The sequence below is a fragment of the Esox lucius genome, chromosome 7 (genome assembly GCF_011004845.1).
Source record: "Esox lucius isolate fEsoLuc1 chromosome 7, fEsoLuc1.pri, whole genome shotgun sequence".
Lineage (NCBI taxonomy): Eukaryota > Metazoa > Chordata > Actinopteri > Esociformes > Esocidae > Esox > Esox lucius.
In genome coordinates this window covers 43,951,620-43,978,247 of record NC_047575.1, presented here as the reverse complement: position 1 = coordinate 43,978,247, position 26,628 = coordinate 43,951,620, and the positions used below count along the sequence as shown (strand labels likewise).

General features: G+C 41.2%; 1 protein-coding gene across 4 annotated transcripts in view; it reads right to left on the bottom strand.

Annotated features, from left to right (window-relative positions):
- Positions 1 to 12,508: 12,508 nt before the first annotated feature.
- The window catches only part of gabrg2 (gamma-aminobutyric acid type A receptor subunit gamma2), a 57,354-nt gene continuing 43,234 nt past the window's right edge, over positions 12,509 to 26,628 (bottom strand). The window contains exons 7-10 of one of the 4 annotated variants that reach the window (XM_010871091.3): positions 23,011 to 23,163; positions 19,674 to 19,879; positions 16,579 to 16,602; positions 12,509 to 13,442 (exon numbers count right to left, since the gene is read on the bottom strand). In XM_010871091.3, the coding sequence (XP_010869393.1) occupies positions 13,161 to 13,442; positions 16,579 to 16,602; positions 19,674 to 19,879; positions 23,011 to 23,163 (665 nt within the window). In that variant the 3' untranslated portion in view covers positions 12,509 to 13,160. The remainder of the gene's footprint in view (positions 13,443 to 16,578; positions 16,603 to 19,673; positions 19,880 to 23,010; positions 23,164 to 26,628) is intronic. The other 3 variants (XM_010871092.3, XM_010871093.3, XM_020047817.2) reach the window with 3 other exon arrangements.

Genomic DNA, 26,628 nt, shown 5'->3' with positions numbered 1-26,628 from the left:
CACACAGTCGGCTAGAGGCAAAGTCACACATTCAGTTAGAGGCACAGTCACACAGTCGGTTAGAGGCACAGTCACACATTCGGTTAGAGGCACAGTCACACTGTCGGCTAGAGGCACAGTCACACAGTCGGTTAGAGGCACAGTCACACAGTGGCTAGAGGCACAGTCACACAGTCGGTTAGAGGCACAGTCACACAGTGGCTAGAGGCACAGTTAAGGCTTAATCTTAGAATGTCGTAGTTGACTTGGTTAGGCCTTGGCAACAATGTAGTACTCTTCTATTTTCTCAATTGTTTAGTACTGTAAATGTACAAAATACATATAGTCTGTTTACTAAACAGCTGAACTCTACTGCACCTTAAACATCTTCCTGCATTTAGATTAGATTCAACTCTATTGTCATTGAAGAGTACACGTACAGTACAACAAAATGCAGTCTGTGTCTAAACTGAAGGGCAAATAGAGGAGTACAGAAACATTTTTAAGTATTAAGTATATGTATATACAAGTGGCATGCATAGGTGTGCAATTAATGCAAATTGCATTACATATGGCACTTCTAAATGTAAAAATTCTCAAATGCCCGAAAGGCATTGGAGGGAGGGCATCCCAGTGGCGACGAGAGCCCACCTGGCAAGACAGCAAGGGTGGACAGTATCAAGCCTACTGGTCACCTTCACGCCCCCGGGCCAGGCTACACCTAATTATAAACTGTACTGAAGAGATTAGTTAGTTTAGTTTAGTAGACACTTGAAAGTTTGCACTGAGTTTGCATTTCTAACCTTAATTGGCAGATCATTCCACAGGAGTGGAGCTCTATGAGAAAAGGCCCTGCAGCCAGCTGTTTGTTTAGAAATTCTAAGTACAATTAAAAGGCCTGCACCTTGCGATCGTAGGTTACGTGTAGGTATGTATGGCTGGATCATTTCTGCAAGGTAAGTTGGAGCAAGTCCATGTATTGATTTATAGGTTAAGAGTAAAACCTTAAAATCAGCCCTAACCCTAACAGGCAGCTAGTGTAAGGACGCTAGGACAGGAGTAATGTGTTCAAATTTTTTTGTTCTAGTTCTAGCAGCCGTGTGCAGCACTAATTGAAGTTTATTTATTAATTTGTCTGGATAACCAGAGAGAAGAGCATTGCAGTAATCTAGTCTAGAAGTAACAAAAGCATGGATACATTTTTCTGAATCAGTTTTTGATAGAAATTTCACAATCTGCTCAGTTACTGGGATTTTCACGCACAACCATTTCTAGGGTTTACAAAGAATGGTGTGAAAAGGGAAAAACATCCAGTATGCGGCAGTCCTGTGGGCGAAAATGCCTTGCTGATGCTAGAGGTCAAAGGAGAATGGGCCGACTGATTCAAGCTCATAGAAGAGCAACTTTGACTGAAATAACCACTCGTTACAACCGAGGTATGCAGCAAAGCATTTGTGAAGCCACAACACACACAACCTTGAGGCGGATGGGCTACAACAGCAGAAGACACCACCGGGTACCACTCATCTCCACTACAAATAGGAAAAAGAGGCTACAATTTGCACGAGCTCACCAAAATTGGACAGTTGAAGACTGGAAGAATGTTGCCTGGTCTGATGAATCTCGATTTCTGTTGAGACATTTAGATGGTAGAGTCAGAATTTGGCATAAACAGAATGAGAACATGGATCCATCATGCCTTGTTACCAGTGTGCAGGCTGGTGGTGGTGGTGTAATGGTGTGGGGGATGTTCTCTTGGCACACTTTAGGCCCCTTAGTGCCAATTGGGCATCGTTTAAATGCCACGGCCTACCGGAGAATTGTTTCTGACCATGTCCATCCCTTTATGACCACCATGTACCCATCCTCTGATGGCTACTTCCAGCAGGATAATGCACCATGTCACAAAGCTTGAATGATTTCAAATTGGTTTCTTGAACAAGATAATGAGTTCACTGTACTGAAATGGCCCCCACAGTCACCAGATCTCAACCCAATAGAGCATCTTTGGGATGTGGTGGAACGGGAGCTTCGTGCCCTGGATGTGCATCCCACAAATCTCGATCAACTGCAAGATGCTGTCCTATCAATATGGGCCAACATTTCTAAAGAATGCTTTCAGGACCTTGTTGAATCAATGCCACGTAGAATTAAGGCAGTTCTGAAGGCGAAAGAGGGTCAAACACAGTATTTGTATGGTGTTCCTAATAATCCTTTAGGTGAGTGTATATTTATTTCTGTTTTACTGGCTGGCTCTTTGTTGTCCCTGTCAAAGCGTGCGTAGAATCTGTTTGACTCGTCATTGAAGGAGAAGTCTCTGGCTGTGGGGTTAGGGTTCTTTGGCCGGCAGTCTGTGATGGCTTGGATGCCCTGCCACATGCATCGAGGTTCGGAGTTGTTGTAGCAGTTTGTGGTCATTTTTAACCATCGTGATGGCCCTTTTCAGGTTGGGCCTGGATGAGTTATAGGCCTCCGTGTTGCTGGATCTGAATGCAGCGTCACGTGCCTTTAGCATTTGTCATACCTCACTGTTTTGGCTTCTGGTTGGGGAAGGTCTTCATTAGTTTATTGGGGGGTGACATTGTTGGTGCGGGGTGCTGATGTAATCCAGTAAGGAGGAAGCATATGTTTCAATGCAGCTATGTTAACATAATGTTTAAAACTGCACTCACTGCTGCTTCCACTCACTCACCCAGTCAAAGCTTTTGGCTTTATTTGCACCCCATTGGTTGAACCAGCTTTTCCTTGAAACTAGGACAGCAGAGCCCAGTTCTTGAAACCTACCTTTTTGATAGAATATCTAAAATAATTAAAATGTACCCAATACTACTGAATTCACTAACTGTAAGTCATGCTGGATATGCGTGTCGTCTAAATTACAACTCTAATTTAAATGTAAATTATGTAAATGTAGTCATCGAAATCTAGTTAAACATTGCTCATACAAATTAATACAACCTTTTTTTCTGAACACCATTTGTTTTAGGAAAGGAATTACCATAGTACAACATTTTGATCATTGAGTCCCCATCCAGGTTGAAGCTTTGGCCCCGCGTGTCTGGACCAAGAGGCAGAGGCATTGCTAGAATCACAATACTTTCGGGGCTTAGCCCCCCACCCCGGATGGAAAGTACAACGTTTTGAATGTGTATGCTGGACCAAAACGTCCATGTACATGCTAGCGGCCTACACGTCTACGTTGTCATAATCCACCATCGGGACTACAGATGAATAGATCAGGGGCTATTTCTTCTATAGCCCCGGACACCCAGGCCTAACGACGCCACTGTCAAGAGGGGATGTGTTGGAGTCCAGCTGAGGCCCATATGACGTAGACCGAATGACACTTAGGGTGGAGGCAGCGGAATTCGACAGGGAGAAGGGGTATCTGAGCTGAGTGCTGTCATGACACTTGGCTTTACACAGGAAGGCTTGTTAGCAGATACGTTATCGGCTAATAGGTGTTTTGACACAGGACATCGGATTTTTAACATCAGATCTGTTGCACAGTTAAGTGGCTGTGCTGCAAATGTGTTCAAGCGACCTCTCTATGGGCCTCTTCTGCATTTTGTGCATACCCTTCAGTCCCTGCTGAAATTTAAGCCACTTTGATTCAGTGGCGGTGTGAGTGGATCCACAGACGCCTCTCACGGCGTAACCTCCCTTTTAGCCAAGTCAGTCTGTATGGAGGGGGATTCATTGCCCAAGCTTATTAAGATAGCTCTCCGAATTCATACACCCCAGATAGGCACGGGGTCCACACTCAACACGGGAAGCAATGAGTCTGTGATGGGTTCCCTTTGAAATGGTTTCGCAAACGTACAGAGTGCTGAGCTTGAGGCAATGGATCTGTGGGTTTGGTTTAAGTTTAAATGAATGTTAAAGGTCACGTTTCATGGGTGACATTTTGAAATGCGCATCATGGTTTGTGCAGTCTATGAACTGCACAAACCATGTCACTACTAATGTTCAAGGTGATATGCATTTTATATTGTTTCTCAGGAGCTCACATATGAGACAGTGAGACATTTTGACGATGACTAGTACGATGTACATTTCTTTAAATTAATTTATTCTTATTATTTCATTTCTTTAAATTCATATTATTTTGGGTGGTGGTGAAAAGGGGCAAAACTGCCAATTTAATTCACACATAATCTACTAAATATCATAAATATATATTTTCCCTGAACTTTTCTTTCTCCAACTGGCCGCTACTATTCTAACTCAATTATGAATTTCTTCTGTCTTACCGCAACAATTTTAATATCGCAAACAAAATGAGGTAAATGTATAGATTATTTAGTTATTTAGAAAAAGTGTATATAATGAAGATAGTTTTCTAGGTCTTTCTATATATAAAGGGGATAATGTGTGAATTTAGATTTCTAAATTCTTTGACCTACACTGAAAGGCAAAATCGAACAGTGCATGTTTTTTTCTATGTCTAGCCAGGTTTGTCTGTTTTTAGTCAACCATTTATTGCCACGCTAAACATTTCTTTGAAAAAAAGATGAGCAATATATGGAGACAATTTTAAATAGGTCACATAATAACAAAAGTAACGTGGTACAATTAAAATGCAAGCCAATGTAGATTGCTTGCTAGTCTTAAATGATGTGTGACCATAAGCAACAGAAGCAGTGGTGTTGATATTAATCAGTGCTCGTATAGACAGGCAGACTTATTTATTTTCAATGAAGCCTAGGTAGGTGGCAGAATTCAGTTCAGGCAGCGGGGACGTCCATACTCAGTCACACAAAGGCCACTCCAAGCACCTTTTGTAGTGACGGATCTTCAGTACAGCACTTCAGGCCAAGTGGGTGTTGCATTCTGTTTTATACAAGTCAGTGTTTCCTCTGTATTGTCATTTTTTGCCTTTGCGGTGTGGGTAGTGATGAATACTTGCGTATACACGCACTTGTGTATACTGTTAACATACTGTGGCCAGGCAAAAAAAGATAGTCCTTGAGCAAGACTGTTGATCCCAGATGCTTTCTGAGTGGATGTGTTTAGTGAAATGCAAAAGCAAAATTGTCTTTTGGGCAAAAAGACAAATATCCTATTTTCCGTTAGCCAAGTTATAATCTGTCCTTGTGGAGGGAAGAACCGTGTTTGATTCCATAACCTTTCAGATCCCTTAACTTTCTCCGCATTTTGGTGTTACTCACCGAGCAGGGCTCTTAGATCCATGAACTCAGGTCAGCTAGTAGAGCCCAGAGTCCAAACTAAACATGGCAAAGCTGCATTTAGCAGTTATGCTGCTCCAAACTGGAATAAACTACCAGAAGATCTTAGACGTGCCCCAAATGTATACATTTTTTAATCCAGATTAAAAACACTTCTCTTTTCACACACCTATGACTGAGCAGTTAAACTTAGCAACACTGTTTAGCCTTATGTCTTTTATAGCTTCCTCATGGAATATTTCTATTTTCTTATTCAATGTTTTATCATTATGATATATACAGCTCTGGAAAATAATAAGAGACCACTGCACCTTTCTCTTTCCTTTCCAAAATGTCGAAAAGGAAGGTTTTGAGTGAGGAACAGAAGAGTTAAAATTAAGAGACAACTGCAAATTGAACGCTTCTGTTCTTCACTCAAAACTTTCCTTTTCAACTTTTTTGGAAAGGAATGAAAAAGGTGCAGTGGTCCCTTATTTTTTCCAGAGCTGTATATATGTTTTTTTTATTTCTCTCTTTCTTTAATTATTTGGTTGTTATTCCATTTTATATTAAGTTAATTAATAAATGTAAAAATCTGCTGATGACGGAAAATGCAAGATCCCCTGCTGCTCTTTGAACATCGATGTAGAGGTACTATCTCACAAAAGGACTGACGAGTTTATCCAAGCACTGGAGCGTGAGGATTGAGATGCCGGGATGGTACAGTAAAGAGTTATAGGAACTGTAATTCATTGAGGATGAATATTAAATACATGTACAGACATGGCATGAATGTCCACCTGGAGAGAGCCAGGTAAGGCATTGATGCAGAGATGATGTCACAACGGAAGTCCCCCTGGAGGGTGGTTATAGAATTGTAACTATCTGTCTGTTTTTTATTCTATTCTATTGCATTTTGTTTTCATTGTAAATAACATTGAATTGCTTCTATGTATGAATTGTGCTATATAAATAAACTTGCTTGCTTACTTTATTCATAATTGATTACTAGTTTTGGTATCAATTTACACACAGTACCTCATAATGACAAAGTATGGTATTCAGACCCTTTTGCCATTAGACTTCAAATCACAGTATAATTCCGTTACTTGATCACAGAGTTGCAGCTAGAACATAGTATTTGCGGAGGAATTTGGCCTCACCTTTGTATTCATCAGGAGCAGTTTGACTTGTTGATACATTCAGTGGGCGTGAGCAGTGTAACGATGGAGGGAGCTGATCAGACCAGCTAAACAGCTTGCCATTTGTCTTTAGTAAGTTTGCAATTTCACTGTCTTCAATAGGATTGTAAAATTATTCCTGACTATTGTAATGCAGTTTATTCCATTATTTCAACTGGATCCATTTGCAATCATGTGACAACTCCTAGTATTAAAACCAATGTTATATGATGTTTAAAGTTTGCATACCCTTGGAGAATTGATTATATATGTCCCATTTGTAAAGAAAACATAAGTGAGCAGGCAAAACACATCTTTTGTTTCTTTTATTTCTTCTTAAACTATTGGTCATAACAGAATGGCACAATCATAAAACCCCTGTTCAAAAGTTCTTAATACCGTGTATTGCCCCCTTTAGCATCAATGACAGTGTGCAGTCTTTTGATATAATTGTCTATGAGGCCATAAATTCTTGCAGGAGGTATAGCTGCCCATTCGTCTTGGCAAAAGGCCTCCAGGTCATGCAAAGTCTTTGGTCGTCTTGCATGAACCGCACGTTTGAGATCTCCCCAGAGTGGCTCGATGATATTAAGGTCAGGAGACTGTGATGGCCACTCCAGAACCTACACTTTTTTCTGCTGTAACCAGTGGAGGGTCAACTTGGCCTTGTGCTGGGGGTCATTGTTGTGCTGGAAAGTCCTGTGCGCAGCTTTCATGCAGAAGAATGCAAATTATCTGCCTGTATTTTCTGATAACATGCTGCATTCATCTTGCTATACATTTTCACAAGATTCCCTGTGCCTTTAGAGCTCACACGCCACCATGTTTCACAGTGGGGATAGTATTCTGTTCACTGTAGGCCTTGTTGACCCCTCTCCAAACATAGCACTTATGGTTGTGACCATAAATCTCTATTTTGGTCTCATCACTCCAAATTACAGTGTGCCAGAAGCTGTGAGATGTGTCAAGGTGTTGTTGGGCATATTGTAACCAAGCTTTTTTTTGGCATTGGCATAGTAAAGTCTTCTTTCTGGCAACTCGACCATGCAGTACATTTCTGGCAGTTTTGTCTGAAATCCTTCTTGGTCTACATGGTCTTGGCTTGGTATCAAGAGATCTCAGAATTTTCCACTTCTTAATAAGTGATTGAACAGTACTGACTGGAATTTGCAAGGCTTTGGATATTATTTATATCCTTTTCCATCTTTATGAAGTTCCATTACCTTGTTACGCTGGTCTTTTGACAGTTCACCAACAACACAGGTCTGTCAAGTGTGCTGTTCTATTCCTGTTTTGTCACAGAAGCAAATGTCTTTCTATGAAATCCAAGAGCTTGAATTATTTTACTGTTTAGGAGGGGGAGGGGGAAAAACTATTAAAGAAAATTAGATGTTTGTCTTTAGCCCGTTCTATGCAGAGGAAAGACATTGTCAATATTTTTCAATGATAATGACATGAATATACTGTAGACATTGTAGTATGCCTCACATACAGTTAGTGATCTGGTCCAAAGTTTAGTACAGACCCAATGCCAGTGTAAACCCACAGTGTACACACTATAGTCACTAGAAGATCAGAGGGGTCTTCCTCAAACTTTATGATTTCTTTCAAACATACAGTCACCAACACATTTTGGAAGCACGCGTGTGTGAGTGTAACGTGTGATGATCAATGTCCTTCCAAAGCTGACTCACCAAGAGTGGTCTGAATGCATTCATTCATTTCATGACTGGTCAGTGCTGAGCTCCTACTTGTCATCATTACAAAACCTCTGGCCTAACTTGGCCAACTATCTCTCCAGCTGCATGATACATCTGTAAATACTGCCGCAACACGCCAGAGACCAGGCGGCTGAACTGTTTGGCAGGAAGATGACGATAATTGTGGAAAAAAAATAAGCGGCTGCGATGAATTATTAATCGTGAAGCCTTGTACTTTTTTTTTTTTCTCTCAGAAGAGCTTGTACCTCTGAGGATAAAAGGCTACCTTTGATAGAGCGTTGTATAATAACCAGGGGGATTTTATGCCATCTCTGCCCCAGCAGCTGCGACTCAACCCAGGGGATGAGGAGGTGCCAAAGCAGAGGTCTGCCTGTGCCAGTCAGCCAACCCAACATGCACTACCACCTTGAAACACATCAAACACTTGTCTAGGCTGCTTGCTGATGCTCCCGTGGCGTCCCGGCACACTCTGTCACACTTCGGCTCACCAACACTTCACCTGCTTCCAAATGCCGCGTCAAATGTTTTATTTTTTAGAATCCGGGAATATTATGTGCATACTGCTTGTTAACAGCTTAGAACAATAAGGACTTAGCATTTCGTCCATGACTGATTTCTAGATTTCTATTTGGTCTTTAACCTTTTCTGGCTTTACAAGATCAAGTACTGCGCAAGGTTTCTGTCAATATACTTGGTGAAATTAGGGTTGACAACTAAGTAGCTCAAATCTGTTGGATATTCTGAGTCCATTGCAATCATTAAATCACATCAGAAGACATCTTTTTGGGGTAGGAAAAGAAAACATTTTTTTTTACAAAAATGTTAAATTTCCCTTTATTGCTGCATCTGGTCTTTTCATAATTGCACATCGAACAAAGAATATGCCATCTTGGAGAAACTTTTCACAGAAATAACAAATCATTGATACAAATTATATACTTCCTGATGATATATCTCAGATAAAGCGTATTTGACAGTTTTGAGAAGGTTTTAGGGACAGATCAAAGTATATCAGTCAGCCCACAAAACCGTTATCATTATTAGCAACTCAGTGATCCAGCGTGCACACCATACAGACATGTTTTTGCAAATGAATAATGTGAATAGATGTGTTTTGTGTGTAAATGATTGTAATACGATGTACAAAACACATTAATTTGACATACAAGACACATTGATAATTGCAATCTTTTTATTGTAAAATTCCACATCTGTGCAATTCCCTTATGAAAAGGATTTTTAAGTACATTTAGTATATTATGCAGACCCTAACAATAATTATTGTGTCCCTTTAGCTCAATACTCAAGAAATATACAGAGATGGCAAACAACAAACATATAAATGGAATTCATAATATATGTGTTTTCTTATTGGAACCCAGGTACCCGGTACTGCAATGATGCTGCGTATATTTATTTTTTCTCCAGTCTGACAAAATATATAACAATAAAAATTATTTACATGTGCTCTTCACGTAAGTCTTATTCGTAGTTTCCCCAAAATAAAATTACTTTGTCTTTCTTGATCGTTGAATGCTGTCTTCATTTAACATACACAGTGCCCACAATGGTCGGAGATGGACGCAAGGCATGAGGCCAAACTAAATTAAGCCAATTCATCACTTCACTTATACTGTATGTGAAATATATCCATATTTGTGATTGACTGATCTTGTGCGGACATTTTTATGACTATCTTACTCTAACTACCCTGGGAATTCCAAAACCTTAAACCATTGTGTAAACTAGCACAAGAAAAATAAAGCATTCACCAGAAAAAAACATCATGTTTTTTGGGGGGGACATTTTAAATAGTTAATGTTGTATGCCAGCATTGTTCTTTAACAGGACCTGTTACATTTGAATGACTGGTTATGCAGTGCGTGTTGACTTACAATACATACTAAGGCTTGATATAGCTCAGAAACCGCTTCCTCAGAGTTTAAAACACCTCTACTTTCTGACTGCTCAACCTTAGTTACAAAACACTGGGCTGACTTATTCTTACTCAGAGGTTGTATTTGAATTACTAAAAGTGTGTCTCGAAGACAGAGACATTTAAATAAAGGTAATGCGTGGTTTATTCTCTGTACTTTCATATTTATTCATACGCCATGGACCACGAGTTGATGAGCAAAGATATGCAAACAAATATGTTCACTTTTTGGGGGGGGATTTGTATGCTGTATATGTTTATAGTATATTATATTTGACATCTGTTAAATATTTAACTCTCCAAGAACACACTTTTCTCCCACTCACACATTATTTTCAAAACCCTAATCAAAGGTAATTCTAAATTTAAATATAACTGAATACTATGGGTTTCTGAAAGTATAAATCACATTGGTGTCAAGGTTTGGCACTTAAAGTTGTTCTTTCACCACCTTACATTCCTCTGCATTTTAACTAAAGCAAATACAACATGTTCAACTATCAACTGACCAAATAATCCATTCCTTTCTTTTCAAGAAGTGAAAAGAATAACATAAATTATAAAATCCAGGCTTAAGACAAAACCTGATACTGAGTGATACTGTAGCTTTGCAACAGGTACAAATTAGAGGCGCACTAGTGAATGTAAGAGGGAAAGAGTTTCAGCTTCCACTCGAGTTTAACTTCAGTGAACTAAGGTTACTACAGTCGTGTACAAGAAACCTAACAATTTAATGCAGAAGATCTGAAAATGCACCTAAATTAGCACATCTGTTCAGTACCTGAAGAAGTAGGTAACATCTCAGCGAAAAAGTCCAAAAGTATATTGTCAATTGAGGCCGGCTTACAGGTAGCTTCACCACCAACCGTTTTACTGTAGCTATATCATTTAATCTCCAGACAATAACTGGCCATTAGATCCTATGAAGAACACAACATAGAAAATACAACATCATTAAGAATGCATAACTACACAGAACGAAAGAGTGTGTCTTAGTGATATTGCTGACAAATGACATTATTCATATCTAGTTTAAGGGCCATTTTAAAAGGAAAATACAAATTCCTTGAAAAATATCCTCTAACATCCCTCAGTCCAGCAAAGTCAACACAAAAGTGAAAGGCGATGGAAGAGAATGAAACAAATCAATAAGTGCCCTACCCGACAATTGAAGAGTCTGAAGTGTTGGTTTTGTGATGTATGTATTTGATATTATACATTAAAAAAATTATATAAAAACTGCTCCCAACCTCTGGCTTTAGAACAAAGAACAGGTTGGCAATTATTTGGTTACATTAATATCGCTCAAATTGTATTGTGTTTTGTTAACATATGGGCTGAAGTACAATTAGTATGTTGACATTCACAATGTGTTATTCTATAAATGTGTTATGTATTAGTGACCCATTAAAGATGTTATAATGCATTATAAACACTTAACAAAACTTACACATATAAATTCCTGAACTTCTCACAGATCTTTCAATACGTTTTCAGTGTCAGATCATTGTAATTTCCACAGTGTTTCTCTTCAACAGAGTAAGGCTTATGCATCTGGTATGGTCACAAGCAGATGCTTTCTTCTTCATGGAGCTGTCACGTTCATCAATATTCCTCCAGTTAAACGGTACATTTTTGCCTTTAGTCTCTCTAAACCACCCATTGAGACAGACGGAAAGGATTCTGTTAATGTAGTGTCTAAGTAACGCAGTTCAGTCGAGACAAATGAGAGCGTGTTCTCTGTCACAGAGAGTTTGGCCATTTTAGCGGGTGTACGCTTGTACACACGACATCGGAAAGATACAGAAAAACACTGTCTGATGAGTTTGTGTGATATGTACTCGTACCAAGTGGTTGGCAGGTAAAGAAAGGGAGAATACTACTTCTTTATAGTGAGCCCAAAGGAAGTCGCACGGTCACACTTGTGTGTGATTTGAAAAAGATTGTCCGCATTAGTGTTTAAAAGGTCCTCAGAACAGTCTACATGTTAATAAAAGTTGATATATAACAATGATTTGCCTGTAAGGTCTGGAAAATTCCTCTTGTAATACATATTGGTAGAGAGAACTTTATCTGAGACAACATTGGACTGAACATTTGTCTCTTTTTCTATTTTTCCAAAACAAATGTAGTAAAATCAAAATGAATAATAAGCAGTGTTCTTTTTTGTATCCATAGCCAACAATAGAAGACCTTAAAATGTGTTGATTTTTGGCCTGAAAGTTGCATGCAATAAATGTAAACCACTACATAATAATAAACTATATACAGTGTCTGTACAGTTGACCATTGCCCATAAACAGTATTTTCTAGCAATCCGACCACACATGATAAAGTTATGTGTTAAAGTTAACTGTGTTAATGTTTTACTGAGAAATAAAAACGTACAAATTTAAATGTAAAATCATAGCTACTGTTCAACAAACACACACATACATATATACATACATACATAGACACACACATACATACACACACACACACACACACACACACATACATACATACATACACACATGTATACATACAGTCCCAGCAAAAGTTTGGACACTCAAGTGAATGGCTGTGTCCAAACTTTTGACTGGTACTGTATGTATGTATGTATTAAATACACCATATATATTAAAGTGCTTTGAATTTTGCTTATTTTGTATTTTGGAAGGATGGACTATACCAATAATAAGTAAATACACATTTTAAATCATTGGGAAGTATGTTTTCAATAATAAGTTGTCTTCTAAGGTTTGTGACTTGTTCATACAAAATGAATTGAGTTAGTTTTCTTCCAAAAGTTCCCCTTTGATCTGACTGAGGGCACACAAAAAGAGGTTGTATGCTACCCTGATTGAGATTCAATTCAACATAAACCAATACTTTACCAAGGGAAATCTGTTAAACATAGTCATGCAGAATTGCTACGGTGAGATTAGGTTCTTGCTTACCCAAAGCGCAATCGTAGTTAAACTATTAGAATCCAGAGCACTGCAAGCCTATTGGTTTTGCTACAACCTTTGCTTCAACCATACAAAGAAATTATACCAAGAAATGTTGATCAACAATAAAAATCCAACAGAAAAAAATTAAAATGAGTAAAACATTTCAGTGGGTCCCACCCTTCTTAAAAATGGTCTTGCTGGAGCAGAATGTATATTATAAGGCTGGCTAAACACTGGCTCTAGAGATAAAGATAGGAGATCCAGTAGACCAGGTTAAAGAGACCAAAAGCGGTTGGGAAAAAAATGCGAGCATACGAGTCTATCTTGGCGACGCGTATGTGCAACCGCCCGTGCCGCCAGGCCCCTGAGCGGCAGTCCTCGAAGCAGCAGAAGAAGCTGGTGCAGTCCTTGCCGTCCAGACACTCGTAGCCGTACTCCTCGTCCCGCTCTTGCATGTGGGTGGCGTTGTTCATCTGAATGGCAGTGGCTGAGCGAGGGCGTATGTCCACCGTGGGTGTCTGCTTTTAACAGGAAAAGCACAGTTAGTCACCATAGTCTGAAAGGCTAAACAAAGGGGGGAATTATTTAAGTGATCTTATGTGGAAGTCTATGACTGACGCAGCTCAGTGGAAAATGCCGGTTGACTATGCAATTCCTTTTTCTGAATTGGTATGTATTTCTTAGGGCAACATTTTTTCTTTGAAGTAAAATGTTGTATTCTACTTTTCTCACTGGGGCGTGCATAATTCTTGCAGATAATTCTTCTTGGCTGCAGTATGGAAGACACAATGAGTCGATCAAAACTAAAAGCAGCAATTGCGATTGATTTGAACAAGTGGCACCATTGCTGGGAGGAAGTAGTAAATGTAAAATGAAGCATTGTGATTGCATTTGAGTTTTGACAGTCTTAAACCACATATAACATGAAAAAGAAATATCAATTGTGTTATTTCCATTTTGACACAATTTATCACAACGAATAAATGAACTAGCAACTACAAGACATCATTCTTCATGTAAGCATTTATGTTTTTCAATGTGTCAGTGTTGTACTGGACAGACCATGGAAATTCAATTTAAAAAAAAAATATTTTAAAATGTTTCAGGAATTATGCAAACCCCATCACAAACAAAGATTATGTAATATATTAGGTTGGATTTGAATTTGTGTTTTGCCACCAAAAACCCATACCCATTTCGAAAAAAGGAATTGCAAAGACTATTTGCATGTTCAGTCGAGTTGCTTCAGTCATATACTTCTATATGGTACATGTGTATGTTACTACACAAAATGCAATCTGCACCTTCACAAGCCAATGGAAAATTTCAAAGCACATCAGGAAAATACAAATACGCTCATCTGTTGCACCCGCATTAAATCAGACTGCCTTATTGCTGGCAGTGGACTTCTCCCTTCGGAAACACACAATGCAAATTACCCATTTGGGTAAAGCCTGCGAGTGCGAAGTGCTGTATCTGGCTTCTGAAGGATACATTCTGTAGTTGTGCTTAACATACAGATGAGGCTAGGGCTGGGCTGGGCAACCCACTGTAGGATCTGCTGCTCATCGAGGGAACAAAAGCAGTAATGGAGGCGTTTTATTGGGACCACAGCTTAACACTGTTCCTTTTTGCAATGTAATTCACTGAAATTACATAACTATTGTTCTGTTTGGGGATGCCACCATATGGATTTCACACAAGGGAAATTAAAAATCATTTTAAATGGCTTATGATGTTAGCTCTATGATAAAAAAGGGCACTGCCACTAAACGGGTTAAATCTACCTTTAAGCCTGCTCATTAAGGGCACAGCCTTCATTTTCGATGATTCCTTAAACAGTCCAGTGACATCAGAAAGAAATCTGCTCCATCAGGCATGTGTACGAGAAATTAAACGGCACAATAACCTATTGTATCTTCACATTTGAAATAATCCGACTTTTTGAAATTATTAATTACAGAAGCCTTTTTGCTCTTCGTGAAACATTTCTTTCTTTTATTTAAAATGGATTCCATGCCAGTACGACATCTAGGTAATCATATGATACATCACACGTTATATATATGCATATATGACTGTAAGTTGCTTCGGGTGAAAGGTCATACTGAATTGCATTTAATACATTATATAATGCTTTGTGAAAGTTCTGTCCTAATTAAACAAATCATGTTTGTCAAGTACCACTTGCCATAAGCATTTGGCTCAAATGCAGAGACTTTAATATCAATGTCTAATTATTTCTGGCTAACAGTTAAGCACCTTATTATGGTAGTTTTACATTAAAAAGGTAAGTAGCAGTGGTCAAATGTTTTTGGCAGTAGTCAAATAGCAAAAGTGCAGGGCAATCCATTGTTACTGGTCTGCTATTTACCACCTGTTGTCCACCTGTTATATTTTGATCCGCAGTTGCTTTTGTTGTTGTTTTTGTTTTCCAGCTTATAAGCACTAAGCATGGGGAATTCACTCTACAACCAGAATGTTTTTATTATTATTATAAATATTAAAACAATAATATTATTTTATTTTCAACCAGCAACAATTTGATTGTTCCATGCATCTCAAATTTGCACAGCACTAGAACAACACAAAGAAACACTATACAAAACCACACGTTAACCATGGACTGGTTGTTTCACATTCTGATCTGACTGATTGACAGTTGCCATGGGGATTTGCAGCAGGAAGCAGCAGCAGTGACTCGTTATCGGGGGGGCGGGGGGGGTTGCACAGAAGAAGCATGTGGTGGAAGCTAGCTGAAGCATACACAGATACTGCAATGTGGCCAGGGTCTTGCAGACAAAACAGTGACACTGCAGCTTTAACCGGGTGAAAGTAGACAACCCTCTCAAGGGGAATAGTTGACAAAAAAAACAAAAAAACACTTGGGCTCCTCAAAGTTTGGTGTCCGCTGTAGTTCTTTTCAATTGAAAATGGCTGGTTAAAATGTTTGCTCTACAGTGTCTTCTGACTGACAGTATAAATGTACATTTGGTAATGTTACCCATTAAGAAATGTTTTGTTTTTATACCATTGATTAAGCATGATTCAGGTTTTTCAGGCACAGTGTCTTCATCACTCGAGTGTTAAATATAGCTCTTCAGTTGCACCCTGTGCACTGCAAGTGTTTAAAGATGACTGGGGCTAAATCTACTCTGTTGGTGTGAAGCCATTAGGATGATCACTACTAATTAGGCTTAGCACCGTGTAGGGGTTGTCTATTTCAGTCTGTTAAGGCTCTGCTGACTCTATAGGAAGTGTCAGGTTAAAAGCCCCACAACCAAGCGGGCAGCTTAACTGACGGGGGGAGAAGGACCTGCCACTGGTTTACAGCAGAAAATGGCACGGCGTGAGACAGAAATAAAATAAGAAAACCAGAATGAAGCCACTGCGTGCCACCATTTTGCTAGCTGTGGACGTGTGTGGGCTTGTTATACGAAAGAGAGGAATGTTGTCACTACACAAGTATGTCTAGTTGCCTCCACGCTTTCCAGCGTACACTTTGGTGGTAAAATGGTAGAGATTCTGGGGTAACGGTTTAGAACGGGTATCTAAAACAGCCACGTAACAGTGATGTGTGCTAGTTGGGGCCGGAAAGAGGCAAAATGCAGCAGCCACATGCAGTCAATAGTTGGAACTGAGACACAGGCAATATACCTTTGAGGAAAAGAGCCGGAGGAGCTTTTGACCCCGACAGGAAACCAAGAATATGTGGAATTAAAAGAGAGCAACACAAAACAGAACAAATGTAAAAGACAGAAAATAGAATGTTTAAATAAAACAACAGTGTAGAAGTGGGAACACACCGTTGACGCGCACACACACGCGCGCAGCCATACACACTCTCAAGCACACACGTACACAAACACACAGAAGGGGGGATGTGCACGACAGGATCCATCCCAATGGACGCCAGGTTGATCCCCAGTCAAATATACCTTCAAAGATGTGCAATATCCATATCACAAACTGGACGTCAATGGCTTAGGGGTGACAAGTGTCGCAGCAGGGCTCAAACGCTGACCCATTACAATGCAAACATCTGGATTTTAATGTACAGTTAATAGCATTATTAGAAAAAATACTAAAACATTGACTATGGGTTAATTGTACTTTTACTTTCCATCCGTCTTCAATAATAACACATGTACAGAATTTACTAATTTAACAGTTGTTCTAATGGAATACCTCATCAGTTCCATTTCCATTACATTTAATAGATTGATATAAATAAACTGTTTATGTATCCATGCATAACGCATTGATTGGAAACATTACCCTCATAACATTAAAATAGAGCATTACATTTTAAATGTTTATTTTTCCCTTTTTAGAAAACGGTTAGACCTTAACACCCTAAAGCCTATGAGAAATGAAAGGATGTTATTTCCTCGATGTCCTTTTTAATTTTCTAAACTATTCATGAAGATCAAAAGGATCTCCAAGGCTTTCACATCACATCTTGGCAGACCATGTGACAAACCTCAGGGAGAACATCCCCTTAGAGAAGGGAAACTGGCACTACACCTACAGATCATTACTCATTCATCCGGCACACGTTTATATCCAGAGCAAATCTAAGTTACAGAGGAGCTGAAACTGGAGCACTGCACAGTCTGTTAAGTACCTGGCTAGCTAAGTCTTGTGTTTTCACTGTAGCCACCATGACGTGTGGTGTTTTCACTGTAGCCACCATGACGTGTGGTGTTTTCACTGTAGCCACCATGAGGAGAGTCTGGTGTTTTCACTGTAGCCACCATGACGTGAGTCTGGTGTTTTCACTGTAGCCACCATGACGTGAGTCTGGTGTTTTCACTGTAGCCACCATGACGTGAGTCTGGTGTTTTCACTGTAGCCACCATGACGTGAGTCTGGTGTTTTCACTGTAGCCACCATGACGTGAGTCTGGTGTTTTCACTGTAGCCACCATGAGGAGAGTCTGGTGTTTTCACTGTAGCCACCATGAGGAGAGTCTGGTGTTTTCACTGTAGCCACCATGACGTGAGTGTGGTGTTTTCACTGTAGCCACCATGAGGAGAGTCTGGTGTTTTCACTGTAGCCACCATGACGTGAGTCTGGTGTTTTCACTGTAGCCACCATGACGTGAGTCTGGTGTTTTCACTGTAGCCACCATGACGTGAGTCTGGTGTTTTCACTGTAGCCACCATGAGGAGAGTCTGGTGTTTTCACTGTAGCCACCATGACGTGAGTCTGGTGTTTTCACTATAGCCACCATGACGTGAGTCTGGTGTTTTCACTGTAGCCACCATGACGTGAGTCTGGTGTTTTCACTGTAGCCACCATGACGTGAGTGTGGTGTTTTCACTGTAGCCACCATGACGTGAGTCTGGTGTTTTCACTGTAGCCACCATGACGTGAGTCTGGTGTTTTCACTGTAGCCACCATGACGTGAGTCTGGTGTTTTCACTGTAGCCACCATGACGTGAGTCTGGTGTTTTCACTGTAGCCACCATGACGTGAGTCTGGTGTTTTCACTGTAGCCACCATGACGTGAGTCTGGTGTTTTCACTGTAGCCACCATGAGGAGAGTCTGGTGTTTTCACTGTAGCCACCATGAGGAGAGTCTGGTGTTTTCACTGTAGCCACCATGACGTGAGTGTGGTGTTTTCACTGTAGCCACCATGAGGAGAGTCTGGTGTTTTCACTGTAGCCACCATGACGTGAGTCTGGTGTTTTCACTGTAGCCACCATGACGTGAGTCTGGTGTTTTCACTGTAGCCACCATGACGTGAGTCTGGTGTTTTCACTGTAGCCACCATGAGGAGAGTCTGGTGTTTTCACTGTAGCCACCATGACGTGAGTCTGGTGTTTTCACTATAGCCACCATGACGTGAGTCTGGTGTTTTCACTGTAGCCACCATGACGTGAGTCTGGTGTTTTCACTGTAGCCACCATGACGTGAGTGTGGTGTTTTCACTGTAGCCACCATGACGTGAGTCTGGTGTTTTCACTGTAGCCACCATGACGTGAGTCTGGTGTTTTCACTGTAGCCACCATGACGTGAGTCTGGTGTTTTCACTGTAGCCACCATGACGTGAGTCTGGTGTTTTCACTGTAGCCACCATGACGTGAGTCTGGTGTTTTCACTGTAGCCACCATGACGTGAGTGTGGTGTTTTCACTGTAGCCACCATGACGTGAGTCTGGTGTTTTCACTGTAGCCACCATGACGTGAGTCTGGTGTTTTCACTGTAGCCACCATGACGTGAGTCTGGTGTTTTCACTGTAGCCACCATGACGTGAGTGTGGTGTTTTCATTGTAGCCATCATGACATGAGTGTGGTGTTTTCACTGTAGCTACAATGATGCTGTCAGGATTTGGAGCCCCTCACACACCTTCTGGTCATGTGACAATGGACGTAAATGACTACTCCACAGCTGTGATGTGGATTAAAGACAGGTTCTATCTCTCTGCCAGCCTTTCACACAGACGTGAGCTGGCCACACAATCACTGCTCCCTTAAGGGACACCGATAGTAGTAGACTACATGTTGCAATAGCACAGTAATACGATGGAAATGATTGATGAGGCTTTCAGTCTGGAAATGAAGCAGTGTTCGGAAAGTGGTGTAACCCCTTATCACCGGCCTACAAGCCATATGAGTGAGGTTACCATTCTGTTTCTTGATACTGATGTGAAATACACAGATAGTACCCGGACAGAAAAACATGTGCATTCCCACTCGACCACTGGTCTCATTGCGGTCTTTGCGTTGGATAAAAGACACTCACCGGATTTTTCTTCTTCTTGTCCTTTTTGGCGCTTGGCTTCCTGTTGCTCACAAAGTAGTGCAGTGTACCATACTCTATCAGCGCGGCGAAGACGAAGATGAAGCACACGGATACGAAGAGGTCCATGGCGGTCACATAAGACACCTTAGGCAGCGACTTCCTGGCTATGGTACTCAGCGTAGTCATGGTCAGCACAGTGGTGATGCCTGTTAATGGACGGGAGGGCCCAGAGTCAGACTGGGACACAGAGACGGGGACACAGAGACGGGGACACAGAGACGGGGACACAGAAATTCATGGGGATTTTTTTTTGTAGAACTTGATGCAGTTGGTGCAGTGGAGGTCTCCAGAATGGTGTGATGTAAGAGAATGACATAGAGGATGAAACGTTGGAACTGTGGTTAAAAGTATTCCTTTACAGCTGTTTTATTGATGTATTCCCTGGACCCAGAGATGTGAGCTTATTATGCATTTTTTATTAGAATGGAGGAATCTCAGACCGTCAGGACTAAATAAAGAAAATATGAAATGCAACATGGATTGTTGAACTATTTTAGTATGCTGAGCAAATATAATTCTGAGTGCTGGATTATACCACAGTGCTTTGGTATACAGACAGAAAGACATAGACAGACAGACCGTAGATATAAAAAGACAGATGGCAAGCCAGACAGATTGACAGGTGCAGTGCATTTCCAATTTCTACAAATCAAAAAAGCTAAACAAATGTAAAATGCAACAACTTGACACAGTACGGTATATTGGACAGCATAGCCACAACGCATTCTCTCTGCATTCAAGTTCAGCCAATATGTTCATACAAAATCTTTTAAAATAACATCAAATTGATCAGAAAAACTGTGTAGACACTGCTAATGTTGTAACTGACTATTATAGCTGGAAACAACAGATTTGTAATGGAATATCTACAGTACATAGGCGTACAGAGGCCTTTTAACAGCAACCACCTGTGTTCCAATGGCACGTTGTGTTCGCTAATCAAAGTTAATACTTTTTGATCATTAGAAAACCATTTTGCAATTATGTTAGCACAAATTAAAACTGTTGTGCTGATTAAAGGAGCAATACAACTTCTATAGACTACTTGAGTATCTGGAACATCAGTAATTGTGGGTTTGAGTACAGGCTCAAAATGTCCAGAAACAAAGAACTTAATTCTGAAAGTCATCTGAGAAATGAAGGCTATTCCATGCAAGGAATTGCAAAGAAACTAAAGATCTAGTAACAACGCTGTGTACTACTCCCTTTACAGAGCAGCACAAACTGGCTCTAACCTGAATAGAAAGAGTGGGAGATGTACAACTGAGCAAGTGGACAAATAAATTAGAGTGTCTAGTTTGAGAAACAGACGCATCAAAGGTCCTCAACTGGCAGCTTCATTAAATAGTACCCACAATGCACCAGTCTCAATGTGAACAGTGAAGAGGCGACTCCGGGATGCTGAGTTGTAAAGAAAAAGCCATATCTCAGATTGGCCAATGAAAAGAAAAGATTTAGATGGGCAAAAGTACTCAGACACCGGACAGAGGAAGAACTGGACAGACAAATCTATGTCTGAGGTGACATTCGTCGGACGCAGACCAAATTAAAAGATATTGGAGAAGTGCCTGACACCACCTGTCAAGCATATGGTGGAGGCAATGTTGTGGTTTGGGGGTGCTTTGGTGGTGGTAAAGTGGGAGATTCGTACAGGGTAAAAGGGATCCTGAAGAAGGAAGGCTATCACTCCATTATGCAACTCCATGCCATACCCCTTGGAATGGCGGTTGATTGGGGACAATTTCCTCCTACAACCAGAAAATGACCCAAGGGACAGCGCCAAACTATGCAAGAACTATTTAGGCAAGAATCAGTCAGCTGATATTCTGTCTATAATGGAGTGGTCAGCACAGTAACCGGATCTCAACCCTATTGAACCGTTGTGGGAGCAGCTTGACCATAAGTCAGGCAATGGTCAGGCAATGGTCAAAACACAGTAAATCCGAAATGGTAAAGGTACAAAAGGAGCAGGCAACGAAAGTAGGTTAGGTCATGCAGGGTCTTCCAAAAAAAGATATCAAACAGGCTAAGGTACAGGAAAGGAATGAACTAATCACAGGTAGAAAAAGTACTAGGAATGAGGAATAATCATCAACTGGAAAACCTGGAAAAAGGCTCAGTACGTCGTGTCTCGACAAGAAAATACCTCACAAAGAAACACACAAACTGAACTGAACTGTCTAGGGAGTGCTAAGGGACAAACCAGTGAACATAAACAAGATTAACGAAAATTGAAGCATGGAAATACAGACCCAAACCATTGAATGTTAGTGTACATAGCTGCCACCATCCCTAAAACACAGACTTTAGCCATTCTTAAAGATCATGAAGACTTTACAGCTAATATGAATTTTATTTGTATGTGTTTTTTATGCAAAATGGTAGACATCATCATTCCTCAAGATTAATGTTGCAATATCCATCCAATATCCTGGAGTGATTGTGATATTTGGTTGGGTGGCACTGAAGGATTAAGAAATATGTCACAGTCATTAATCCTTCCAGCTAGCAAACCAAGGGAAATTTGACTCCATTTTCATTTGGCATGAAATACATTTCGTCATAACATTAGTAACATTTTATGAAGATTATAAGACACACTTTATAAGATATAACCTTTGCCTAGCCTTTGACAGTATAGGGTCCCACATTTGTTGCAAAACTCAATAAAAGGTTTACTGATATGAAGTGGATGTCTTCTGCATGTACTAGTTCTGGATTCAACAATGTTACTGAATTGCCTTGTGTGAAGGTTTGGGGTCGGGGGTCACAGTCCTGGTGAGGCTTGAAGGTGTAAAAAGCTGACTAAGGAATATGTACCTTACATTTGGAGAGAAGTGTGCGTTTAAACATTCACACTGGCCACACCGAAAAAATCCCCTGCTTTCCCCTAAAGCAAAGATGGGCACCTGCATTTGGCTGAAGCTGCAACTTCCCGGCTGTGTTGCATAAATGATGACTAATTAAGATGTGCATAAAAAAAAAACATATGCGCCAGGCTAAGATCATATAATCAAGACAGACTAGTTACTGAAACAGCTGCCCTCTACGGGCCCATGTTATGAGAAGCAAAGATTAATTAGCAACAGCACTCCTAATGAACTCCACTGATAATGCTGCACAAATATTTGTGTTGGGGCTAAGTTGACTAGTTATGTGGATGCGTCGGTTTGAATTCGATGCTATCAAACTCAAGGTAGCGGCAACATTTTTGGCATATTTATTTTTTTATAAAGAAATCTCTGAGTGATTATTTTTTATTTTCACTGCTTGTTACCTAAGGATGTTCTGGCAGGCACAGCATCCTTGTTGATCCAGAAGGAGACCCAGGAAAGGACCACGATGAGGGTGCAGGGAATGTAGGTCTGGATGGTGAAGTAGCCCATTCTCCTGCTCAGGTCGAAAAAGACGGTCAGCACAACGTAGTCACCTGGGAGACAGTAAAAACAAACATTCAGTCACCATATGGAGGCTACGTAATAAGCTGGCAGGCGATAAGCTCCGCACAACAGCAATACCACAAGGAAATATATGTCAAGTATAGGCCTCGATGCCATTCAGTTTAATGAACAATTACGCGGCAGAGGGTGGTAGGTGGAGTTATGCACATCTGCATAACAGCCTCCTCATCGAGGGCTACAAAACAGCCTCTACAGACTCGGTGTATATTCCCATTTCTACCGCTGACCTAGACAGATTTTAAGACTGCTACAATGGGTGGAGGATATCCTAGCCAAGAGCTGGCCAGACGAGCCCGGATCACGCAGTACCTGAACGTGATCGGCCCGCTCAAATCTTCTACTGCCTGCGTGGCTTCACGGAGAGCTCACGGCAGACCCACAACTGCACACTAATTTATAATCACCACAATATAAGCTGTGTACGAAATCCTGCCCCTTTCTAACGTTCCAAGCTTGTAAACCCTGGAAGCATTGAAAACAACCCGGAAGTCCTGTTTTGCTTTGCGAGCGGATCGGCTGCTTCTCTGTTGGGAGGAGAACAGCTGGCTTCGCTAATAAGGCACCATGCGAATTTGGCAACCCGGTAATTTGCCCCGCAAAGAAAAAAAGAAACATAAGTTGTCTGCCATTCCTGCGGAACACAACATCTGTGTGCACACAGAAGGGCTACGATCAAGCCTGGGTTACAGATACTCACCTCCACACTGATGGCGCCCTTAAACAGCCGAGGATGGCAGCGGCAGAGGCAGCAAGAACACCATTAGCGCTAATATGTCCATGTGAGTTTTCCGCTGACGAGGCAGTCGGTAGGGGCAGAGGGAGAGACATAAAGGGTGTCCTCGGGGGTCTGAGGCCCACTATTTGTTTTTGATTAACATTACATTAGTCGAATGCTTGAAGTTGCCGAATGCCCCCGGCAGCCGAGAAACTGCCAGTTAATACCCCTATCTGGCTTGGTCAGCATCACCACAGCCACATTGCATTACCTCCCACCGTTAATAATGATGGGCTTTGCCAACGGCCCCGGATACACAGTATTCGGCACATCTCTGGCCGAGTGTTTGCTGCCGTCATAACGGAGCCCACCACTCTCAGGATACAGACTTGGGGTGGGGATATTGGCAACCTCCATTAGGGATCAAAGCTAATGTAACAGCCGTATCAGTGAAATAATGTCCTCTTGTACTTTCAGGATCATAGCTTGTTTTGTTTAGCTAGCAAATGAAACGTAATGCTGGGTCCTCGGAATGGCTGCATGGGTTTCCCTCACTCTCACCAGTCTTGAATAAGATTCAGTGAAGATGCTGGCTTGACCATAAGCATTTCTCTCTATACTCCACATTATCAAAGGGTTTATCCTGCTTCTCCCTAATGAGACCACGGCATGCACACACACACCCACACAAACACATGCGCACACACACACACACACCATAGCTACTCCCTGTGAGGACAGAAGAGAATATAACAAATGGCGTAGGTGTAGACACGCCAGTCCTGCTTTTATGCTCATACGGGAAATGCAACTACACTACTAAGGGCTACACATGGTCTCTTTACTATATACTACTTTTACTTGCCTTAGACACCAGGATATGCACAGGTCTAGTTCAGGAACATTACATATGTTTAGAAATAGGCACAATGTGATCGTATGGTCACGCAAATGAAGAAAGAGCCTGTTCCATGTTCAGGTTAAGATACAAGATTAAATAAGCCTATGTGTTAAAAATCCATCTCCGTCAGCTACTGATTAGTCTAACAGTTAGGCTATAGGGTGGAAATTGTTACACTCAGAAAACAGAAAAGCTGAAAACAGGAAGTATAATGCTGTGAAAAACATACAGTACAGTACACACTAAACTGTGACTCAATGGAACTAATTGTTCCTATTGAAATGTTGTCTGCATTTCTATTAGTATCACTGCATCTTTTCCTTACACTGGCAAATTCAGTAAGAAACCATGCAGATTGTCTTCTTCTGTGGTACAATGTAAAAGAACACAATAACTAGGCAGGGAAGAACATTAATCAGAACAGGCCGTTAAAACCTCTGGGACGTCTGAATGGAATAATTCACACAACACAGGCCTCTGTCTGCTCATGTTCCCACCCTCCCAGATCCAGGCTCGTGCTCCCACCCTCCCAGATCCAGCTTCAACCAGATTACACCGTTAAATAAGCAGCTCAATTGTCCTTTTAAGATGAAAAAATATATTGTCTTTGGATGAGGGGAGGAAATGCTGAAACATCACTCCCAAGAATGTCGCTGGCTGCATATTGCTGGGGGTTGACTGTCTCGTTGAGAGAGAATACGGTAATCCCAGGTTGGGTTGCAGACCAGGAGAAAAGTTGCTGCCACGGGAGAATGTCATCTCCTGGTATGACTGTTAACTGGCGTGACAGAGACAGGCGGCCTTGGATCTGAGGCACATGTCGACCATCCCACGGTCAGAGGCAGGCGGCCTGGGATCTGAGGCACATGTCGACCGTCCCACGGTCAGAGGCAGGCGGCCTGGGATCTGAGGCACATGTCGACCGTCCCACGGTCAGAGGCAGGCGGCCTGGGATCTGAGGCACATGCGGACCATCCCACAGTCAGAGGCAGCAGCCGAGAAGAAGTCCTAGGATGTCCTGCTTTGGCCTGGGCTTGGCTGTCAGGGGCCGGCTGGACGAGTGGACATCGACCCCAGTCTATGAGAGGGGACGGCAACCGCTAGCCTTGTGGGGTCAGTTCACAGGGGAGTTGGAGCACGGCAGTTACAGTGTCCAGGGTTGTAACTGAAACCCATGAGAGGGGGAATGACTTATTCAGGGAACAGAGTGCCAGCCATTCTCAGGTCTGAAGATTCCCTAAGAGAAAAGAACAACGTGTGATATCTTGACGGTGGAGAAATATAGATGGATATTGAGCTCGGCAAATGATCCAGAGGAATTGAGTAATCAGTTTACTGCCAGTTGGGATTACATCACCAGTAAACAGTGTTTCTTTTCATCCCGCGTACACTCTCACAATGGAAACATCGTTATATATCATATTGGATACTATCTGCTGATGAATGCATCAACATTAAGAAATATTATTTATGTTCAGAGACATGCAGTCCACCTCCTCATTTAATTTCAAGTCACTCACATGAAGGAAAAAAAAATAAAGTCATTACATCGTATGAGATGAGATTCACAACACTTATGTAACCCAGATAATTGTCCCGTTTTAAATCCCAATCCAGTCAGTTTCAATTCAGTCCCAACTCCCCATATCTAATATATTTATGTCCTTATCTGCCTGCGCTTGCTACCCATTTGAACGAGTTTAGGGGGGACTTATCCCCCTTGCAGAACAATCGGAGTGCTGATGAGCAAACTGTAATCCCACATGTGTTGGGAAAAATAAAACAATCTGCAATCCAAAAAGATCAAATTAATGACAG